The sequence below is a fragment of the Python bivittatus genome, unplaced genomic scaffold (genome assembly GCF_059951505.1).
Source record: "Python bivittatus isolate LINGU-HERP-01145 unplaced genomic scaffold, Pbiv_v1 ctg000700_np1212, whole genome shotgun sequence".
NCBI classification, from domain to species: Eukaryota; Metazoa; Chordata; class Lepidosauria; order Squamata; family Pythonidae; genus Python; species Python bivittatus.
This window is the reverse complement of record NW_028277098.1, coordinates 69,035,190-69,057,129: the sequence shown is the minus strand read 5'-3', so window position 1 is coordinate 69,057,129 and position 21,940 is coordinate 69,035,190. Positions and strand designations below refer to the sequence as shown.

The 21,940-nt window shown below is 40.1% G+C and overlaps 1 protein-coding gene across 2 annotated transcripts in view; it reads right to left on the bottom strand.

The window, feature by feature from the left end:
- The window catches only part of MAGI3 (membrane associated guanylate kinase, WW and PDZ domain containing 3), a 140,322-nt gene that overhangs the window by 53,596 nt on the left and 64,786 nt on the right, over positions 1-21,940 (bottom strand). For both annotated transcript variants that reach the window (XM_088154398.1, XM_088154399.1), the window contains exons 7-9: positions 13,652-13,709; positions 11,552-11,646; positions 10,399-10,587 (exon numbers count right to left, since the gene is read on the bottom strand). In XM_088154398.1, the coding sequence (XP_088010524.1) occupies positions 10,399-10,587; positions 11,552-11,646; positions 13,652-13,709 (342 nt within the window). The remainder of the gene's footprint in view (positions 1-10,398; positions 10,588-11,551; positions 11,647-13,651; positions 13,710-21,940) is intronic.

The window sequence follows — 21,940 nt, the reverse complement described above, 5'->3', positions numbered from 1 at the left end:
TATTGTGTTCTTTCCTCAGCAATTAATGCAGAGTATTATATATAATGCAGAGCATTATATATAATGCAGAGAATTCATACATTCTTGGCAAATATTTTATTTCATCATGCTGGCCCTTTAGTGGGAAAGCACAAAATCCCACACATGCAGTGAATAGTTTATGATACATTAATAACGAGACAGGTATTAATCTGTAATAATGTTCTTTGTTAAACACATTGGAAACATGACAACAATCTTCCATGGATATATTTTTAAAAAAATATAACATTCCTTTAAGCATTACTTTACAGTATTCCCCTGAAAAGTCACTAATTACTTAATTCTGAAATTTGCATAGACTTAAACAGACTGTCAAACATCAAAATTCTGGCATTACTATATCTGAATACTGAATCACAGTAAATCAATACTAGAGATATCCTCTCCAAGTTCAGGGAGTTTACCAAACTGCCCCTGAACAGGGGGAGCACAATATTCCAAAGATCTCCAGAACATTCTATAGATCATTAATTTTTGCATACTAACATTTCAATACTATTGAATACAGTATTTTGAAGCCTTTCAAAATCCTAATACATGAACAAAATGAAGGAAAATATTCCACAAACCATTTGTATGCAGGATTCACCAAGAAAATACTAGTCACTTTTGTGGAAATGCCAGAAGGTTTATGTATTCTGAGGACATGTTAACAACATGGAACCATTGTGCCTTTCATGCCTAAATCTTCTGCTAGTTTTGTTACCGTGAAGATTTTTGGCTGAAGCTTTATCTCTGCTATATGATCTCTAAACCACTGAAAAGTATCCAGAAACTTCAGCTGGTTCAAAACGCAGCCACGCGGGCAATTTTAGGTGCCCCAAGGATGGCACATGTTACACCTTTGCTACATGAGCTGCATTGGGTCCCAATTTGCTTCTGGGTCCAATTCAAAGTATTGGTTATCACCTTTAAAGCCCTACATGGCATGGGACCGGGTTACCAAAGGGACCGTCTCACCCCCATTATATCCACCTGTCCCACTCAGTCAGGCAGGGAGGATATGCTGTGAATCCCATCGATAAAAGAATGTCGACTTCTCTGCCATGGCCCCCATCCTATGGAATACTCTCCCCCCAGAGGTGAGGCAGGCCCCAACTCTCTTGTCCTTCCGGAAAGCAGTCAAGACCTGGCTCTGCCAACTGGCATGGGGAGAAAAAAAGGGCAACCAACCCTGGGGATGGCTAGCACCTTGAAGATACTCCCATATGTTAACATCTTACTGACCATCACCATCTTGGAAAATATTATTTGTGTATGTGTTTGGTTTTTATTCTATTTTATATTGTTTTTATTGTATTTTAGTATTTATTGCTGTTTTATTGTGAACCGCCCAGAGTCACTTTTTGTGAGATGGCAGTATCTAAATTTGAAATTTATTTGTTTTTTATATATATATAAATAAATAAATACAGACAGACAGACAGACAGACAGCACACTTATCTTTCTCTGGAGGCAATACTACATGGTTTGGATTTTAGACATAATCACATAATTATCTATATTGCTTACAGGTAGTCCTTGGTTTATGATGGCAATTGGGACCAAAACTGCTACCACTAAGTGATGCAGTTGTAAAGCACAATGTCACGTGATTGCATTGGTTAGCAACAGCAGTTCTGGCAGTCCCAGTTGCTGTTGTTAAGCAAGGACTGTGCGGGTTGTTAAGCGAGGCCCTCACATGACCACAACTTCCGATTTCCTGCCAGCTTCCCCACTGATTTTGCTTGTGGGAAGCTGGCAGGTAATGTCGGAAATTGTGATCATGTGACTGCAGCTCACTGCAATGACTGGAACTCCAAGGACCAGTCGTAAACCCCCTTGTTCAGCACCATCATAACTTTGAACAGTCACTGAACAAATGGACGTAACCTGAGGACCACCTGCAGTTGCCACTCACTAAAGTTTATTTCCTTAACCTTGAAGAATGTATTAACATGCTCAGTGACAGGTGGGGTGCCTCACAGCTAATGCAGCTTGAAAAATATGTCCCTTGAAACTCTCTCCAAAATTAACCACAACATAGATTTGAATTGCAGAAGGTGCTGCATGCTGGCTGTTGGAAGGGTAATTCCATTGTCAGTTTCCAATGTTCCTGACCATGGAAAAGAGATGTAAACCCTGTATCTTTCTTCCTGTAGGTTAATCTTTGATGTAGCTTGGCCTAATAAAAGATTATAACTTTCACCAATTAGTGTTTCTTCTCTCCAATTCCATTCAAAAGTATCATTGTTCTATGGCAATATACTATGTAAAGGAAACCAGGTTTCCAGCTTGCAGTTTCCTTATGCATTCTAAGAATATTAACAGCAACTGATACTGAGAGAAATGCTGTCTCTGATATTGGAGGAAACATAGCTGTCAAGCATTTTAGCTGCTGATAGTATTATTCTCCACATTACTCTATCACAGTGTTTCCCAACTCGACAACTTTGAGATGTGTGTATTTCAGCTCCTAGAATTCTTAGCAATGCCCATGCTGGCTAGTGGATTCTGGGAGTTGAAGTCCACACATCTTAAATGTGTCCAGGTTTGGAAATATTGCTCTAACGTATTATTATTAAAATATATTTTAAAATTAATTTGCATTTTTTCAACTCAAGTAATTTTAAATAGTTAAAATTTATTTTTATTCTTGTATTGCTTCCACACTGCAGTCCATAAGCTCTTTGCTAGCCTACTTTGGAATAATATAAAGTAAGGGTTGGAAGAGAGCTTCAAGATTATCTAGTGCAGGAATCCACTAGTACAGCATTCCCCTGATGTAGCCACATAGCCTCTGTTTAAACAATTCAGGTGAAGGATAGTCCAGCATGTTCTAAGCCAGTTTGTTCCACTGTTGAGTAGATCTTATTGTTAGGATTTTTTTCATGATGTCCAGCTGAAATACTTCCTCATAATTTAAACCTATTGTTTTTTTCTCCTGAAACAATTTTTCTTCTTCTGAAACAATTCTGCCCCATCTTCTACCTGATAGCCCTTCAGACATTTGAAGACAGTTATCATATCCACTAGCAGTCTTCTCTTTTCCAACAATATACACCCAATGCCTCTACCTGTTCCTTATATGTTTTTCCTTCCATCTTAACAGCTTGGTTGCTCTCCTTTGAACATGTTCCAGTTGGTCAAAATTTGGTGCCCAGAACTAAATACAATATTCTAGGTGAGAGCTGATAAACACAAAATAGAGAACAATTCTATCTCTTGAACTTGACTTCTGTTGCAAATCTCTAAAAACAGATCAATTACACCATAAAGTCTTGAAGGATATTTGGGATGTTATTTTGGGTTCCCTTTCTATAGCCTTTGAAATCAGACTTTTGCTCTTTTTTTATTTTGGCAGCTGCATCACAGTGTTTGTGAAACTTTTTACAAAGGCTGATGCACAATGTGGTCTTTACTATCCTATATTCATTCCTTTGACTTTCTCTAAATACAGAACTTCAGCTTGCCAAGATTCTCCTAAATCTTCATATTATTCCCTAAAGAATCTGCTATCCCCCTTATCTTTGTGCCCTCCACACATTTTATAGTAATATTTTTCTAACCCTTCATCCAAGTACTATATAAATATATTAAGCAGCAGAGGTGCCAGAGAAGAACCTTAAAGAATGCCACTCAACTTTTCCTTAATGTAAAGTTAGTGACATATGCTCACTGGGTATGACTGTTCAACCAGCTTTATATCCATAGTCCAATCCATTTTCTCTACTAGGATCTTATAGGAAAGTTGACTGAATGCTTTGCTAAAGTCAAGGAACCCTTTATCGCATTCCTGTGGTGAGCTAAACTGGTCACTCTATAAAAAAAGGAGTTAAGGTTTGTCTGACATGACTTATTCTTGATAAATCCTTGTTGCCTCTTGTCATTCAGTGCATTGTTTTATAATCCTCATACACCAACTGCTTAATAATCTCTTCCAGAGTTTAGTCCAGAAACTGACTAGTCTGCAGTTACCCAACTTGTCTTTTTCCCCATTTTTTCAAGAACATTTGCCCTTTTCCTCTGGCATATGTCCAATTTCAAAGCTTAAAGAAAGGTGATCCAAGACATCCAGAGATTTAAACTTATTCATGGTAGTGAGATACTTCCTAAATATCATCTTCATTTAACTTGGGTTATCATTTCTTCTTTCTGTCGAATGTTCTACTTAGAACAATCCAAATATAATTCTTCTCTGGGGAGAAGACTGGAGCAAAATAGGAGGACTGTGACCTCTCCCCATCACTTGTTACTATTGTACCATCTTTTCCAAGCAATGGGCCCATCCCTTCCTATTTCTTCTGTTTACTACTGACATAACTAAAAAGGCCATTTTTGTTGCTTCTCTGGTAAAATCCTTTAGTGCTTCAACCTCCCTGATTTTCTTTCTGTAGACATTAGCTACCTACTGATACACTTCCAGCTTGATGCTGGTGATTACCTTTATATTCTATTTACTATGCACATACTTTTTAGCCCTTTGTTTAATCAAAAACTCCCTATATATCTTCAACAGCAACCTATTTTTTTTCTCAATGGAAGAGCGTACAATTGTACTTCCAGTATGTTATTTCTAGAAAGTTTCCAGGTATTCTGAGCTCCCTTTGACCTAACGACTTATTTGACCTGAGGATGCACACTGATTGTGTGAGCCTGTTTGGCTTCCAGGGAAGAAATAGCAAACTGAAGATGGCTCCACAAAAAGTGGAGCTGACAACCGTGGTGGAATGAAGAGCCGGCAAGTAGACTGGCCCTTTGATAATTCCTCTCCAGACAAGGAGAAGACTTGAGATCACCCACAAGTGCTCCAGACAGCTGTTCCTCATGAGAAGACTGCAAGGCAGTGGCCTCCAGCGGGTTTAGAGCTCTGGGAAGCGAGGTAATAGCCGTCTTGCTCAACCATGGTTGGCGCCTTTGAAAGGACACTAAGTTTGCATACCTCCTTTTCTAATCACTTTCAGAAATTGCTTGTTAACTGTTTTTTGAACTGACAACTTTTACAGCACCAGGTGAATTTCCTTTAATCCTTAGTGAAAGAAGTTTTAACTATAGGGTTTAAGTACTTAAAAAATATATTTTTGAATAAAAAGCAAAAGGGTGATTAAAACTTTGATTTTAGAAAGTTACAAATGGACTAAGAGTCCAGATAAATTTGAAATAAGGTTTTGGAATTCTTTATAAAGAATCCTTCCTGTGGGAAAATGCTTTTGTTTTGAATTCTTTAAAAAAAACATAATAAGACTTTAAAAATTGGATACTAGAGGGGACTAAAGATTATAATTAAAGAAGAACACTCAAACTCAAGTTACAATTGCAGAATGAAGCAAAATATTTTAACATTGGACATACAAAGGACATTTTTGAACAATGGGCTCAAAAGTTAATTTTAAGAGTGTTTGCCTCTATAAATAGACTGTGTTAAAAGATGTTATAGAAGAGGAACACAAGATCAAGACTGACTTGAAAGGGGATTGAAAAATGACAGGCTAAAAGAATGACATGGAAAAAGATGTTATATTGGATATACAAAAGAAACCAGCTAATGTCTTAATAATTAAAAGGGATATACAAATAAAAAAACCAAGAGAGTAAGCTGGATAAATGTCCTATATTGGATTTACAAAAGAGGCTTGTTAAAGTTTTGAAGAACTTTGTGAGAAGGGATAAAGAAAAAAATGAAAAGAAATAAAGTTTTAGGACATTATTTGATGGGACTAAAGAACAAGATTGTTAGAAGTAAAAGGAAGGAATATAAAGTTGGCTTATTTGATCAAGGTTAAAATAGATATGTTACTTCTAGTAACCCTTAATGGACTTTTGCTGACGTCAGCACTGAAATGACAAGGCTTTATGAATTTGTTTATAGATAAGAGATGGGATATGGGAAGAAGAGACCATTTGTTGTATTTTAAGAGAAGGTGATAAGTTACTAAAATTGTTTATGCTTCTTGTGATGAAAGGGGAAGTCACTTCTTTATATATTTCTTTTCTTTTTCTTTACTATATTCTTATTTTTTCTTTCTTTTCTATTTCTTTTTTCCTTTCTTTTCTGTACCTTCTATTTTTTATTCTTTTTTTTAGTTTGTATTAGTTTTTACATCTTGTAATCTTTAATAAAATTACTATTAAAAAATTGTGTAAGCATATTTGTACCACCATGCTCAAATTTTTCTTTCTCTATCTTTTTCCAGTTCACTTATACCTTTGCACATATTTAAAAACAGGAAGCCACAATTTGTGCTAAAATGTCTTCTAGGCTGTTCCCCCAATTAATAAGCTCCATTTCATTCTTACCTTCTGGAAATACTATAAAAATACCTATTCAAAATTGGATTATATAGCTCAGGATTACGTTCAGAGCATGGAGAAAAACCAATCAACATGCATCTAATGAAGTGAACTACAACTCATGAAAGCTTATGCCTTTTAATATAATTTGTTAGTTGGAAAAGGTGCTACCAGATTTCTGACTTTTTGCTACCGTAGACTAACACAGCTTTCCCTCTAAACAGTCAACTTCATTAATTTTATTTTGTGATACTGTTAGAGAGGATTATTTGTGTTATCTAGTGATGTATAAAGCTGCATTGTCCTTTTCCAGAATGTTCCAGTGTGTCCTGGAATATTCCATTTCGCCTGCAAAACATGCTAATCTGAAAGTAGTCTGTCCTCTGCAATAGGCAAGGGGTGATTTGTTCATTTTTGGAAATGAAGTTTAAAGAACAGTAAGCTAGAACAGTAGTTTATGAAATTCTAGATGAATACTGGGAAGTAGGAAATTGTGATGTTGATCAGAAAGATTAAAAGTTAGAGGTAGCTTCTTAAAGACTTAAAATGTAAGACGTCATGATTTTATGTAAGTTATAATATATCCTAAATATGCAATCCAATCCTATATGTCCAAAATGGGCATGCCTCAAGGGTGAACAGTAAGCATTTTAAAGTTCACATTGAATCAAATCTGTTGTAAATTATAGGCAGTCCTTGGCTTACGACAGCAATTGGCACTGAAATTGCTGTCACAAGTAACGTGGTTGTAAACTGTAATGACATGTGACTGTGCCACTTAGCGACAGCAATTCTGGTTCCTATTGTTAAGCGAGGACTTCAAGTGACCTCGATTTCCAACTTCCTGCCGGCTTCCCCATTGACTTTGCTTGTGGGAAGCTGGCAGGGAATTTTGGAAATCATAATCACATGATCGTAGCTCGCTGTGACATTGTCCAGGCATCGAGTGCCCAGATCACAATCACGTCACTGCAGGGACATTGCAATGGCTGGAATTCCAAGGACTGGTCGTAAGTCCCCTTTATTCAGCATCATCACAATTTTGAATGGTTGCAGAATGAATGGACATAAGCCGAGTACCACCTGTATTTATGATTGCCTCATATGGTCTGACTTTGTGCAAGCATTATGAACATAATCCATAATCTAGAGGGAACTACAATGTCTCATATTATGTTACAGACTCCTCTAATACTGGGGAATCTCAGCCTGAAGTTCAGAAAGCAACAGGCTATCAGCCACATAAGAGTGATGAATCAGGCTTAGTGCAGATGACTGCTGATTCAGATAGCAAGGGGCCAGACCCTAACCTTGGGAATGTACCAAGGCCTAAACCATGCCACCCACTAAAAAGGGCCAAGCAGTAGACATCAGAATAACTTCTTAAGAGAATGGGCATTAACTCTTCTAATTAGGCACAGCCAGGAATGCGGTGCTTCAGACCCTCTCTCCTTGTTAGAAACAACTCTCCATTACTGGACCCACATTCCTCTGGCCTCAGTTCTTTGGTTTATGACTCCTGGACTCGATATTGTGTGTATCTTCAAATCTAGACTAACAAACTGCAGGGGGCCTGCTCTTCTTGGCTTACTTAAGTTCCGCTACAAGTTACAGGAAAGGAATTCTTTCTCTGCAGAACTTTCCCAGACTAATTTACAGCCCCTCAGTTCTAATGTTATCTGCTGATTGATCTATGACAAAGCTAATAAAACTGTTGGAAATATGCTAATTGCCTTCACTTTCTTTGCTGTTCAGCATGGTGCATGACACATGGCTGCTTAGCTAGCCTTCTCCACCTTTTTGTGCAAAGGATCTTTGCTTGCAGATATGACTTGCACCTCAATTAATCACTCTAACTTTTCCTAGCCAGTAATATATCTGAGTTTGGATTGCACAGTGTGTTCTTTACTCATTTATTACCATAGCACAGAGTGATACTAGACAGAACTAGTCCATAAGAAGGGGTTTCATTTGAACTCCATGTTACAAAAATTAATAATTAAACGACTCTTCATTTTCTTATCTAATGTATTATTTGAAAATATGAAATAGTTAACCTCAGTAATAGAATCTGAATGATTTTTCAATTTGATGCAGCTCTATAAAATAGTCTTCCCTGACCTATGCCCATTGGATACATTGGTCCTGCCAGTTTTCCAAATCTAGCAAGCAGCATGGTCAAAACAACATATTGTCTGGGAACTGTGAGAGCTAACACTATGTGGATTGCTCTAAAGATCTGTTGGATAAAGTTGCTTGGATCTGCTCAGAGTTGGACTCTGGCTGGGTAGGTCCCATGAGATATAGCTCACTTGGTTATCAGGGAAGAGTTTCAACTGGTTGGTTCTGAGGAAGTGGACAAGGTCTTTAGGGCTGTGAGTTCTACCACTTATGTTTTAGATTTATTTATTTATTTAAAACATTTGTACAGGTAGTTCTTGCTTAATGACCATTTGCTCAGCAACCACTCGAAGTTACAGTGGCACTGGTACTTACCCCTGGTCCCTGAATTTACAGCCGTTGCAGTGCCCCTGCGGTCATGTGATCAAAATTTGGGTACTTGGCAGCCTAGCTGCACTTACGACCACAGGGGTGCTTCAATTCCCCCCACCTGCCTATCTCTCCCCACCCCCCCCCCGCCCTTCTGGCTGCACTGCACGCCAGCACTCTTCAGTAAGGGACTGCCTCCTCTTGAACTCCTCACACCTGCCTATCTCCACCCCATCTCTGCTCTTTTGGCCACCCAAAAGGCGGGGGCAATCGGCTGGGACTGCTGAAGGCCCCGGGCCTCTACTTCAGCCCCAGGGCCACTGGCATTGCCACCACAGAATGATGTTGTGAAGGTGTGGGGAGTTCAAGAGGAGGCAGTCCCTTACTTTACCAAGAATCAGAGCTGGGAGGGATCAAGCTAGGAATGATATGGATTGGGGTGGGTCCTTCCCTAACAATCGGTGGGATTTGGTTAACAATGGCAATGGGGACTGCTGAGATTTCTGTTGCTAAGTGATGAGGCCATGTGATGTCATGCTTTACAACCACATCACTTAGAGACGGAAATTGTGGTCCCAATTACTGTTATAACCTGAGGACTTCCTGTATAGCTGCCCATCTTAAAACAACCCTGGGCAGATTACAACCAATAAAACAATATAAAGCCAACAGTAATGAACTAAAAACAGAAAAATCTGGAAATCCGTGCCCCTTTTAGCTGTTAGGGCCTCCTGGGAAGTGACCTGTGGTTGGATCCAAACTGTGGTGAATGTTTCTCCACAGGAGGGGAAGATTCTACCTGTTTTGAAAGAGGTGGTGGTCTATTCCCTCCCCAAGAAGCCATCCTTGGATTCAACAGGACCGGACAATTTTTGTCCAGTCTCCAACTTTTCTTTCTCAGAAAGGTTGTTGAGAGGGTGGTTGCCTCCAGCTTCAGAGAGCCCTGGAAGAAGCAAATTATCAGGACTGTTTCTAGCCTGGTTTCAGGATGGGTTATAGCATTGGTTATACTCGTGGATGACCAGTAGAGAGCTCAGGATGGGGGTGATACATCTGTCCTTGCCATCCTGGATCTCTTGGCACCATTTGATACCAGTGATTGTGGCAACCTTTGGGACCAGCTTATGGAGTTGGGACTGAGAAGCACTGTTTTATGGTGGTTCTCCTCCTTCCTCTGAAGCTGGTTCCAGTCAGTGTGGGTGGTAGAAAAAGGTCTAAACCTAGGTCTCTGCTAAATGGGATGCATAAGGGTTTAACTCTCTCTCCACTCCTATTTAACATCTACACAAAGCCATTGGGTAAGGTCATCTGTTGGCACTAAGTGAGGTATTATCAGTATTCTGTGTGAGATGCCTTGGCTTTTGCATTTTGTATTTATTATAGCTCCTTTTTCATTGCATGTTTGTGTTTTTTGTTGGTCTATAATGCTAGCTGCCCAGAGCTATTTGCTTAAGATGGATGATCCACAGAAATTTTAGTAATAAATAAATGAATCTTAATTGGGAAGGCTAAAAAAAGGAATTGTGTCTGAATATCTAAAATACCAAGCTCTTTTTGTTCCAGCTATACTATAAATAGCAAAAACTCAAGTTTACCTGATAAAATTTTGCCATCCTGTGCAGCAGGTCCATCCTTTAGTACATTTTTCACCTGCAGAAATTCATCTGGTCTGTCTCCACCAATTATTGTGAATCCAAATCCCATAGTGCTTTTCTTCAATGATGTCTGTATTAGTGCCCCTATCAACTGGGATGGATCTCGAGTAAAGAAAGGTTTTGCGTGTTCTGCACACAAAGAAAATGCTTTTGGGTATGTCTACTGAATAATGGGGGTGGGGAGATTAAGACAGTTAATATTGTAGTGATAAACCATTTAGAAATGTCAAATAAAAAACAGAGATACAATGAAGATACAATGAAGATTATAATGGTGAAAGAGGAACTTAAGAGTACATTTTAAAAAAGATTTAGAATGAGAGTAATGCAAGATAACCTTTTATAATAATATTTAGGAAGAACATAATCAATTAACTGATTGGTTATATTATTAAACAAATACATGAAACAAAACTAGTTTTGGCTTTCCTTATCTGGTCCAAAGTTAATTCAAAGAATGAGAAAGAAAGAATCATTCTTTGAATTATCCCCACAGTCATCTATATTTATTGTCCACAGAACAGCATTATAAAACATGGATAGGTTTATAACTCTTTATAAAGGCTTAACGTTGGGCCATACTAAAGTCTGTCTTCCTTGCTTCCTTGCTTCCTTGCTTCCATCCATCCATCCATCCATCCATCCATCCATCCATCCATCCATCCATCCATCCATCCATCCTTAAAAAGCATTGATGTTCTTGCTTCTTTCACACAGAGAGGAAGAACTTAAAAGACACTTACTGGGAAGTTTTGCTTATCTGATTAACTGTGAAAAGTGTCTAAGAATCTTTTTCTTTTTTATACTCTGCCATTGTTAAAATGATTGCAGCAGGCAACAAATCCTTGGCTTTATACTATTTAGGATGAAAAATTGCTATTAAGTTGGTATAGAAATCATCATTTTAAAATTATAAAAATATAAACATCAAGAATTATTGGAGATTAAAGTTTTGTATGATAAATTACACTCATACAAATATTGGTAAGTTGTATACAGAAAGCTAGCAAAAAAGACATGATGATTATGATGACTGTATATATTCTTAATAAATACACTGCAGGTTTTAACAGTTAGCCACTAAAAACTGTACCTGGATTTGATAAACCTCCATCAGTCTGTCCTAGTTGTTTTTTCCGTTTGGCTTCCAAAACTGGATTTTCAAACTGGGTTTTCTGGTTGATGTGACTGCAAAGTACAAAAGATGGTAATGCAAATGTAATTACAAAATATTTACAGAAAAAGTTCCCCTTTCTCTCTCCATTGCAGGATACTGCTGTCCATTCTTTTAACTTTCCAAGAGGCAGAAGTTCTTACTAGAAATCCAGCAGAATCTCATTTCGGTACTCTAGAAGCTTTAATACTTTCATAATTAATCTAAAAAATTCAAGTTGTTTCCCAAAAGCTAGCAGCTTAGTTCCATTTGAATACAAAGAATAAAGTTATTTCTAGTGATCAACTAACTGATCTTTGAATTCAAACACAGTGAATTTAGGACTAAACCTAAATTCACACCTTAATTTAGGAGGAGGGAGAAATCACACAAGTGCTATTATTTAAACCTACTGTTTAGTATGTAGGTTTAAATAACAAAAGGTCATGAGTATAATTAACATCTCTGATAATCAGTTGTAAAGATTAGATCTTAAATTATTCCTTTCTAATATGGGGGTAAGAAAACTTTTAGCTTAAACTTAGTTTAAAACAAGAAAATATTTATTTCTTCGTCTATCAGACTTTTGCAGGGGACTACAAATATTAGCCAAGAGCATAGGTTGATAAGCCCAATAAAAGAACAAAAATTATTATCAGTCATCAATTTCATTATTGCTACATTACTTAGGTATCCTGTTATATCTACTTTGATTATTGTTTCACAATTTTTAGGAAGAAAAAAATAATTAAATACTTGGTCAAGTAAATAATTTGCTCTAAATTGAAACATTCTATATATTCAGAGGAACAAAAAACTATCAGGACCCAAGATGTTATTTAAAAAGTATGCAGACTTTGCTAAAATTGTAAAATTTCTAATGCATATTCATGAGATATTTCCAAATTCCCTTAACTAGTAAAATTATTAAGAATTATTAAGGACCATCAAATGGACTTACTGTGAAGAAAACATGTCACTGAAAAATAGTGGGTACTTTTTCATTTTATTAAAATGTTATATAACTTTCCAGTATTGTTCTCATATTTGTCTCTTTTTTCCTCAATTTAATTTAATGCTGCCTTTATTCTTTCATTCATTCTACAAATTCAAGCATTGCCCATATTTAGACACCTCAGTAATATACCTATTCCAAGACAGAATTAGATGGTGGGCAGGTTTAGAGAATTCTTCATAAAAAATGTGAAATAGGTAGAATTTTGGAGGGCTTATATTACAGTAGCTTGGTGGCATCAAACAACGTTTTGAGATCACAAAATATAATAAACATTGGTTAGTCCAATTACTTCATTTATGCATTTCATCCTTGGATAATCTGGAAAACTCAATGGGTCAGTCCTGCTTAGTATCGGAAACATTAAAAAAAAAATCCCAGAAAAAGGCAATGGCAAATAATCTAATACGCCAAGAAAACTGCATGGATGTATCATGTAGTCACCAGGAATCAAGCTTAGTTCTATTCCAACAAAACTGTGTCCCCAGCTGAATGGGGTTGTTGAACAGAACAACAGAATCTTGTCTGTTTTTATTTTTTAATGTTTTTATTATGATGTGAATTCTTTTTGTTTGTATTTGTTGTTGTACACCAGAATATTTAAGTACTGTTATATAAATAAACTCACTAAAAGGTGATTTCATTTCATATTTTAACTTTCCATTAGCCTTTATTTTCTTATGCTTTCTTTTAAAGTATTGGGTGTAGTCTTTGTACTAGGATAAATGGGGATGGATAACAGCCAAATTTAATAAGTGCTGTTACCAAAAAGTTTTTTTTTAATTTCCTTTTTTAAATTCATGGAGTCCATTGAGAGCAGAAAGCTAATAAATTGTTATTTATTCTCCTAAAGAATATGTAGACCTACTTATGAAATTTCCTGAAAAGTAAGAAAATATTGCCCAACTAGTCATGCTTTATAATAAAACTACTGCTATACTATGTACTGATTAAATATCATTCTATGGTTTTTGATTGTTCAATTAATAAACCTGGGCTTTCAACAACTGGGCAAAAAAACTTACTCAACGTAGTATGTTCCATACTGAGGGTCTTCTATTTTCTCCCAGCCATAAGGAAGCTCTGTAATTAGAAGAAAATAAATGATGAGCTTATTACTTACTGATTTTTTTTTTATCCTACTATATCCTGGGGATGCAGAACAATGTTTTTTACAAACTTACAAGTATACAAATCTGTTCCAAAATTATTAAATTTGGGTGACATGGAAACCAACTAAGTCAAAAACAAACATGACCAGGGCATGAGTGACTGACCAGAGAGCCTCCTGATCCAGGAAGGGGCGTAACTGGCACACCATGTGAAGGTGGGCAAAGGCCCTCCTGGCCATGACTGCCACCTGCTCCTCGAGCAGGAGTCATGAGTCCAGGAGGACCCCCAGATTGCACACTGGGTGTGTTTGAGGCAGTGAAACCCCGTCCATAACCAAGATGGTAAGTTCTCGAATACAGAGGGACTTCCAATCTGCGGCCACTCCATTTTACCAGGGTTCAGATGAAGCCTGTTCTTCCCCATCCACACCTTCACAGTCTCCAGGCACTGTGAAAGGGTGGTTACGGCATCACTCAAGTCACTCAGGATGGAGATGCATAACTGGATATCATCTGTATACTGACGATACCTCATCCCAGAGTGTCAGATGATCTCATCCAGTGGTTTCATATAGATGTTAGAAAGGAGTGGAGAGAGTACCGAACCCTGCGGCACCCCACAATGGAGGGGCTGTGGGCTGGATCTCTCGCCCCCAATCAACACTGACTGGGATCGACCTTGGAGGAAGGAAGAGAAACAGTGCAAAACTGCACTGCCCACTCCCATCTCCGTAAGTCAACCCAAAAGGATACCATGGTCGATGGTATCGAAAGCCACTGAGAGGTCAAGAAGAGCAAGGATGGATGCACTACCCCCATCCTGCTCCTGCCAGAGATCATCCAGGACTGCAACCAATGCCATTTCTGTCCCAAATCCAGGCCTGAAAACTGACTGGAAGGGGTCCAGATAATTTGTTTCCTCCAGAATCCTCCGGAACTGCCACACCACCACCTTCTCAACCACCTTTCCTAAAAAGGACAGGTGGGAGACTGGATGAAAATTGTCCAATATGGTGGGATCCAGTGATGGCTTCTTGAGGAGGAGATGTACCAGCACCTCTTTAAAGGCAGCTGGATACCCTCCCCCAAGGATGAGTTCACCATTGCCTGGACCCACCCACATGTCACCTCCTGAGTAGCCTTAACCAGCCAGGAGGGACAAGGATCTAGTTAGCAACTGGTGGTACTGACTGTTCAGAGGACCCTGTCCACTTCCTCAGGTTCAACAGAATCAAACTGTTCCCAGATAACAGGGTAAGTCCATACCCTGGGCTTCTCTATAGACCATGCTGCACGCTTGGTATCCAACTGGGACCGGATGTGATTTTATCCTCCAGATGCCCAGAAAACTCCTTTGTGTGGCCCTGTAAATGGGCCATTGGGGCCCCTTTTCCCAAAAGGGATTGGGTGATCTTAAACAGGGCTGCTGGGCAGCATTCTGCGGATGCAGTAAGTGTGTAGAACTGTTGGTGTTTTGCTGCTCTTACCACCACAAGTTAGGCCTTGATCGCAGCTCTAGCTTGTGCTCAGTCGTGTTTGGTCCTTGTTTTCCTCCAGCAGCGCTCTAGGTGTCTCTTAATCCTTTTCAAGACTCTCAACTCCTCTGTGAACCACGGGGAATGTCAGTCTCAATGGATTAAGAGAGGTCGCACAGGTGCAATCTTGTCCAAGATTTCAGTTGCACACCCTAGGAATGGCAGGTTGAAGTCTCCCAGGACCATAAGTCCTGGGAACTCCACTGCCAGCCCCACAACGGCCTCCAGCAGCTCAGGCAGGAAGGTTGCTACACAGCAGGGAGGCTAGTACAGCAACAACAATCTCAACTGTTCTTGCAAGTCCAAGTTCAAGAACAGGGTCTCACAACCATACACTTGTGGAGCAGTGCCCCTGAAGGCAACAAAGATTCCCAAATGACAACCGCTACCCCTCCTCCCCTGCTCTGGGATCTTGGCTGGTGCCAGACTGTGAACCTGGCTCGGCATATTTCCGAAAGGGGCACCCTCCCCTTCAGGGCCCAACCAGGTCTCGGTGATACACTCCAGGTCGGCCGCTCCTCAGTGATCAAATCACGTATAAGGGGGGCCTTGTTGTTAACTGACTTGGCGTTGAGAAGCAGCAGCCAAAAAACAGGGCCTCCATGGGTCCGCTGTCCAAAGCCTGAATCTGAGTTCAGAGGGCCGGAACACGCCACTGGTAATAAACACCAGAGGCCTCTTCCCCAAGAGCGGCCCACCCTCTGACTCCCACCATAACATCCCCTCCCCATCACTACCTGAATGGTATGACCCACCCTAAACACCCCAGGGGCTCCAGTTCCCCCAAATCCCAGACCCCTGGCTTCCCAAGTTAGAGGACCCTCCATCCAATCATACAACAGACTCCCAATCAATCAATTGATCAATCAATCAATCAATCAATCAATCAAGGGGGGGTGTGATGGGCTCCCAGGCACTTCAGCTCTCACTCTCAGCGCTGTAGGGGCCCTATCCCTCCCCCCTTCATCCACTGTGCCCCCTCCACCAGCTTCTCTCACTAGTTGGAAGGGGGCACCCAATTCACCCTTCTCCACTCTCCCCAACTCTCACTCAGGGGGCGAGTATCCCTGCCACACTCACACCTCACCCACACACTCACAGAGACACCCTCAGACTTCCCTCCCTGTCTCACCTTAGGGAGGGAGGCCAACTATCATCCATTGGAGGGACCCCAATGCTCTGACCAAGAACAGCCCACCGGTTCTCAAGTCCTTCAAGCCCCTTCAGGCCACAGCGGCTGTTCAGAGGCCAGTTGACTGGCCAATATCCCAGTCTCAGGCCTGCGCTGCCAAACCCCCTCCAAGTCAGCGCTCAGGCCACCACCAGTCCTCTGGTGTCAATCCGGCCAATCTTCAGGCCCTCTGGGCAGTGGGATCGGGCACCCCCGATTACCACAGGCTCGCTCCAAGTTCTCTCCCTGCGGCCCCTTCTCGGCCCCTTGTCATTTGCCACTTGCTGCGCAGCACCATACTGCACCGCTTGCTACTGGCGTTAGAAATTGCCTTCCTGTGGCCCAGATCTCTCCTTGGGCTCTTGCCACCCTCACCACTCACTGCTTGCCCCATCGCTTTGTGCTGCTCAATGCGAACACATTGAGCTCCACCGGACCCAGGTTGCAAGACTGCCCCAAAAACAGTCTGGCTCTCATGCTCACCGCCCACTGTGCTGTGCCGCCTGACACAACTGTGGAGCTCCGCCCAGCCTCAACGGCCTCTGCCAAGCTCCGCCAGGCAAAAGATTCCAGGGCACCCCCCAGAGCTGCCAATCCAGTGTCGGGGAGCTGCCAGGTCAGTCAGGTAAGCCAGCAGGGTGGAAATGGGGTATACAAGACCCATTGCCACCGTTCAGAGCCTAGTGTGGTGGTCAGCATTCGTTCCTGGTTGCCATCTTGGAATGAAGCTGCCATTATACGTTTACACTATTATAGTGTGATTTGCTGGGTTTTTCCAAACTATCAGTATTAAGGATGATGTTACTTTCATAAAGTTAAAGCTTCAGAATCATATTAAAAATAAAAAGATGTTATTTTATTTAAGTGACTTGACTTTGGTCTGGCAGCATGGGGGAGGAGCAGAATGACGAAAGCAGCTCTGTCATGATGTAAGCCTTGCTTCTTCTGTATGCGCATTGTGACACTGCATGCACATACAGAAATGGTGGAGTCTGCAGCATGGCATTGCTTTTGTCATTTTGATGAAAGCAGCAAGATCCTGTGGACACTCTCAATATTATTTATGCTTCAAAGAATGTTTATATTAGACCCACATACAAGAACTGTCAATTAAAATATTCATTAATCCATTTAAACTAAGATCTTCATTTACACTTGGTTCATTTGCACATTATTCAAAAAAAACAAAAACAAAACCCAAAACTCAACTGCATTTCAACCGGTCAGGTATAAAGTTTAAAAATGGTATGGAAATAAGGTTCCTCTCAAATCTAAGTTGTTTCTTATCTGCCTCAACATATATTGAGAAAAGAAAGTACTGCATAATTCATTTTGCTTGTGTATCTTTCAAAGCCAAAAATATTAAGTTTCACATAACCATTTATAGCAGCAAATGTTCACTGCACAGAATGCTTTCATGAGTAGAAGAGTCACTGGATTCAAGCAATTATATAATAGTATTTTTTAAAAAATCTTAATATTATAATTGAACAAAAATTCACCTCTACTGACTTGTAATCAAAATACAGAGATTTATCATCAAAGTTTAATCTGCAGCAAATAGAAAAGATGAATTTCAATGTACTATTGTACTTCTTCCCTTTTTAGTTTTTATTGTTCTTGTTGATATTTTACGGTCTTTAAGGTCCTTCTTTTTAGTACATATTATTTAAGCATTTTTAAATATATATGTTTTCTTGAATAGTTTGGAATGAAATGTGTGAGTTTTCTTTTCAACTGTTATAATCTGTGCTTTTTAAAAACTCTGTATTTTTTAAAGAAGATTTATGTATACAAGACCCACTCAACAGCATACATTTTCCATCAGATGAATTAGATAATTTTAAGAGGTTTACAGTCATACAGTTAAGGAAAGAATGGCTAAACCTTGACTTAGCTTTTAATAGATTTTTATTTTATCATTAGGTAAATTATGTTATTATTTCGAGACTGCAGAATTTGCCTCCAAGATAGATAGATAGATAGATAGATAGATAGAATCTTCAGCACATGATTCCTACTGTGCAAGTCTTCATAATAAAAGTGAAAAGAAATCTAAAACAATTCTTGTAGTCTCTATAGACATTTTTATGACATAAATCACTCTCAGATATATATTACCTATACATTAGCTTTTACATCTAACTTTTACATTACAAAAAGCTACCTATATGTCAACACAGCTGTCGTCTTAGCATTTCATTGGATGAGTTCTCTTTGATATTGTCAAAGATATAACAACCAACTAAGCAGTTGTACTCGTGCCTTCAAGGCCAAGGTTGATTTGGAAGATGGCAAGGCAAATCAAATTTCTTTTTATACATATATTATTTATTTTGACAGTACATTTTCTTTTGCAGAACCACACTAGTATCCTAATTTATTTTAGCCTTGGAAGAATCCATGCACTGGGCTGATGAACAAGAACCAAATTTATTTTAATTTGTTTTTTAATTTATGAAGTGTCTAGACTACTTCAGTCTTAGAGGAACCTAATCAGTTTAGAAAGAACAACAGCTGTATGAGCTAATACAACAATAAATACAATAAAATCAAAACATTACATATTATATATAAACATTATATATCTGACACTGGCAGCTCACCATCAGCCATGATTTAAAGGCCTTTTAGAATAGCCAGGCTTTTAGAAACTTCTGAAAAACATGAGAATGAGCACTATTCCCCTCCTGGGGAACAAGCTGTTCCAAAGGAAAGGAACACCATCAGACAATGCTGTTGTACTTTCAACAGGCATTTTCTGTATACTTGAATTGTACAGGCAAAATCTGTCTGAATTAGACTGCCTTGAAGATATCCATACCATGAGCCATATCTGGCTATACAGACGACAGCCAGCACCTTGAATCGCACCCAGAAACACATAGGTAGCTAACACAGCTCCATCCACAAATGTGTTACATGGAAATAATGTAACTTGCCCATGAGCATATGGGAGGGGCAGTTTGACTGAATTCAAATTTCTGGGTGGTCTTCAAGGGCAACCCCATGTAATACAAATTACATAATCTATATGAGAGATAATAAGGGCATCAGAATCCATTTCTAGTGCCCTCTGTTTTATGCAAGGCCACAGTTGGTGCACCAGCAAGAGGTGGGCAAAGGCCCTCATGGCCACAGCCCTGACCTGTTTCTCCAGCAGGATACATTAGTCCAGGACGACCCCCAGATTGCAAGCCTACTCTCTATGCAGGAACACAATCCAATCAAGAGCAGGGAGGTGAACCAGTATCTTCTTCAAGGCTGCTGGCACATCCCCTCCTAGGCATTGACTATTGCCTAGATCCAGCTCCCTGCCCTGTCCCTGGCCACTTTAACCAACCAAGAGGAGTTGGGTGAATTCCCTATGTATTTCCGCAAGTTCCACAGGTTCAAAACCTTCCAGATAACATTACAAGTCATTATCTCTGCCATCTCACTGGATCCTGTCTACCCACCATTCAATTCAAGGAGAATGTAAGTGATTTTATCCATGAAATGACCATCCAAATTATTGCAACTTGCGCTGACTGGAACTTCTGGCCTATCTTTCACCTTGAATAGTTATCTTGGAACAGTGCAGCTGGCTGACAATCCGCAGATATAATAAGGATGGAGAAATAAATCTGTTTTGCCACCCGATAGCCAAAGTCCAGGAACAGATATGAGCTCAGACCTGTGTCTGATTATGTTTGCTTCTCATTCTCTGCTAACATTGCTCCAGACATCTCTTTACACACTTCATCTGCTGTGCTGCCGCAGAAAACCAAGGGGTCTGAGATTGGACGGTGTGGAGAGGCTACTCAGGAACCAGCCTATCTAGCAAGCCTGTCTGCTTGCCTCCATATTCCAGAGACTAATAAGACATTCAACAAAACTTCCCTTCAAGATGCTGGGAAATCCTCAAGTGCCCCCTAGAAATCTTCTGCATTTATCAAGCACTTGGGGAGGGCTATTCAGTTTGGCACATTCTCCCTGAACACTAGTGGCTCTGGTTGTAAGAAAATGATCAGCATGACAAGGGACTGATGGAAACGTCTCCTAACATCAGGTCATGTCACTGCTACTTTGATGACAAAGCCAAGACTAAAATGTGGCCAACTATGTGGGTCAGGCACTTTATGACCTGGGACGAGCCCATGGTTGTCTTAGTGGTCATGAATTCTTGAGTGATCTCTGACCCCAGAGAGATGATGTTAAAATCCGTAACTACCCCCTGCAGTGAGAGTGGCAGCTTGCAAGGGAGTGCTGCAATGTAGCTGCGAGTACAGTACAATAGCAACATCCCCACTTGTACCTCTGGCCCGGCCTCACAAAGTATCATATCTGACCACCCACAGAATAATACTCCTGGTAACGCCAAGTTTTCCTGGTACTTAACTGCCACTCCACCTCACTTACCCTTAGGCCTGGACTAATCCAGTACATTATATCAGTGAGGGATACACCCCTTTCCTCATCCAGACAGGTTTTGGTGATATAAGCCAGGTCTGCCATCTAGTCTACAACTCCATCATGGATTACTAGACAGACCTGGCATTCAAAAGCATCATCCTGAGACCAAGGCATCTAACAATCTAGTTATCTGGCTCACAAGGCGAGACTGCTAAGCCTGAAGTAGAGATGGGCCCTAGATTTCTAATTTCTCTTTCCCTGGAATGGCTCCCCCCTCCCCTCCCAACCCAATCTTCCACAATACTTCCATATGTCCATTGTGACCATCATTTTCCTTTCCATCTTTGACTACTACGCTATTCAGCTCCCCTCTAACAAGCCCCCAGACTCACACTGGATAATCATCAATTTAATATGAACTCACTACACCAGGCAGCTATGTTCAGACACACCCAATACAATTCCCCATGCAATCTTTCTCAAAGAGCAGCCTGGTTATTTACTTCCACTTTCCTCTGGCTTCATCTACCCTTACCTCCTTCCAATTTTCCACCTGGCTCTCACTGGGACTGGAGGACGTTGGGAAGCAGCTCTCCCCTCCTTCTTCTCTTAACCCAGGGGGGTGGGGGACTCATCCTCAGCTCCTTGCCTCTTAATCAGGGAGCAAAATAGTCTTTTTTCCTTTTCCTTTTGTTGCTGTCCATCATAAAGTGCTCAAATATTTCACTGTTGGGTGATCCTAGGGGGCTCTTTGGTTTACTGAAAACCTCTGGGAAATGAAGCAGCAGAAGAGATTCCACTGCTTCAATGAAATACACAAAGTGAATCTGATAGAGTATGGTATGAGTTTATGTTTCAGCCTACATCATGGTGATTAGAACAGCAAGCACTCTTTCTTTCCTTGTGTCGACAAGCTGTCATCCAGTAGCCTTGTTTAAGGTTGTCCATTCCCTATTCATGAATGATGAATGAGAAGAGCTATTACCTGGTCATTGTGATTTGTTAGTGCAAACCTTTGCTGAAAATACTCTGTAGTATGTTGTCAGTCATGTTTGGACTTGTTCCATGCACCTCCCAACTCCTTTTGGTTGCCAAAGGTAG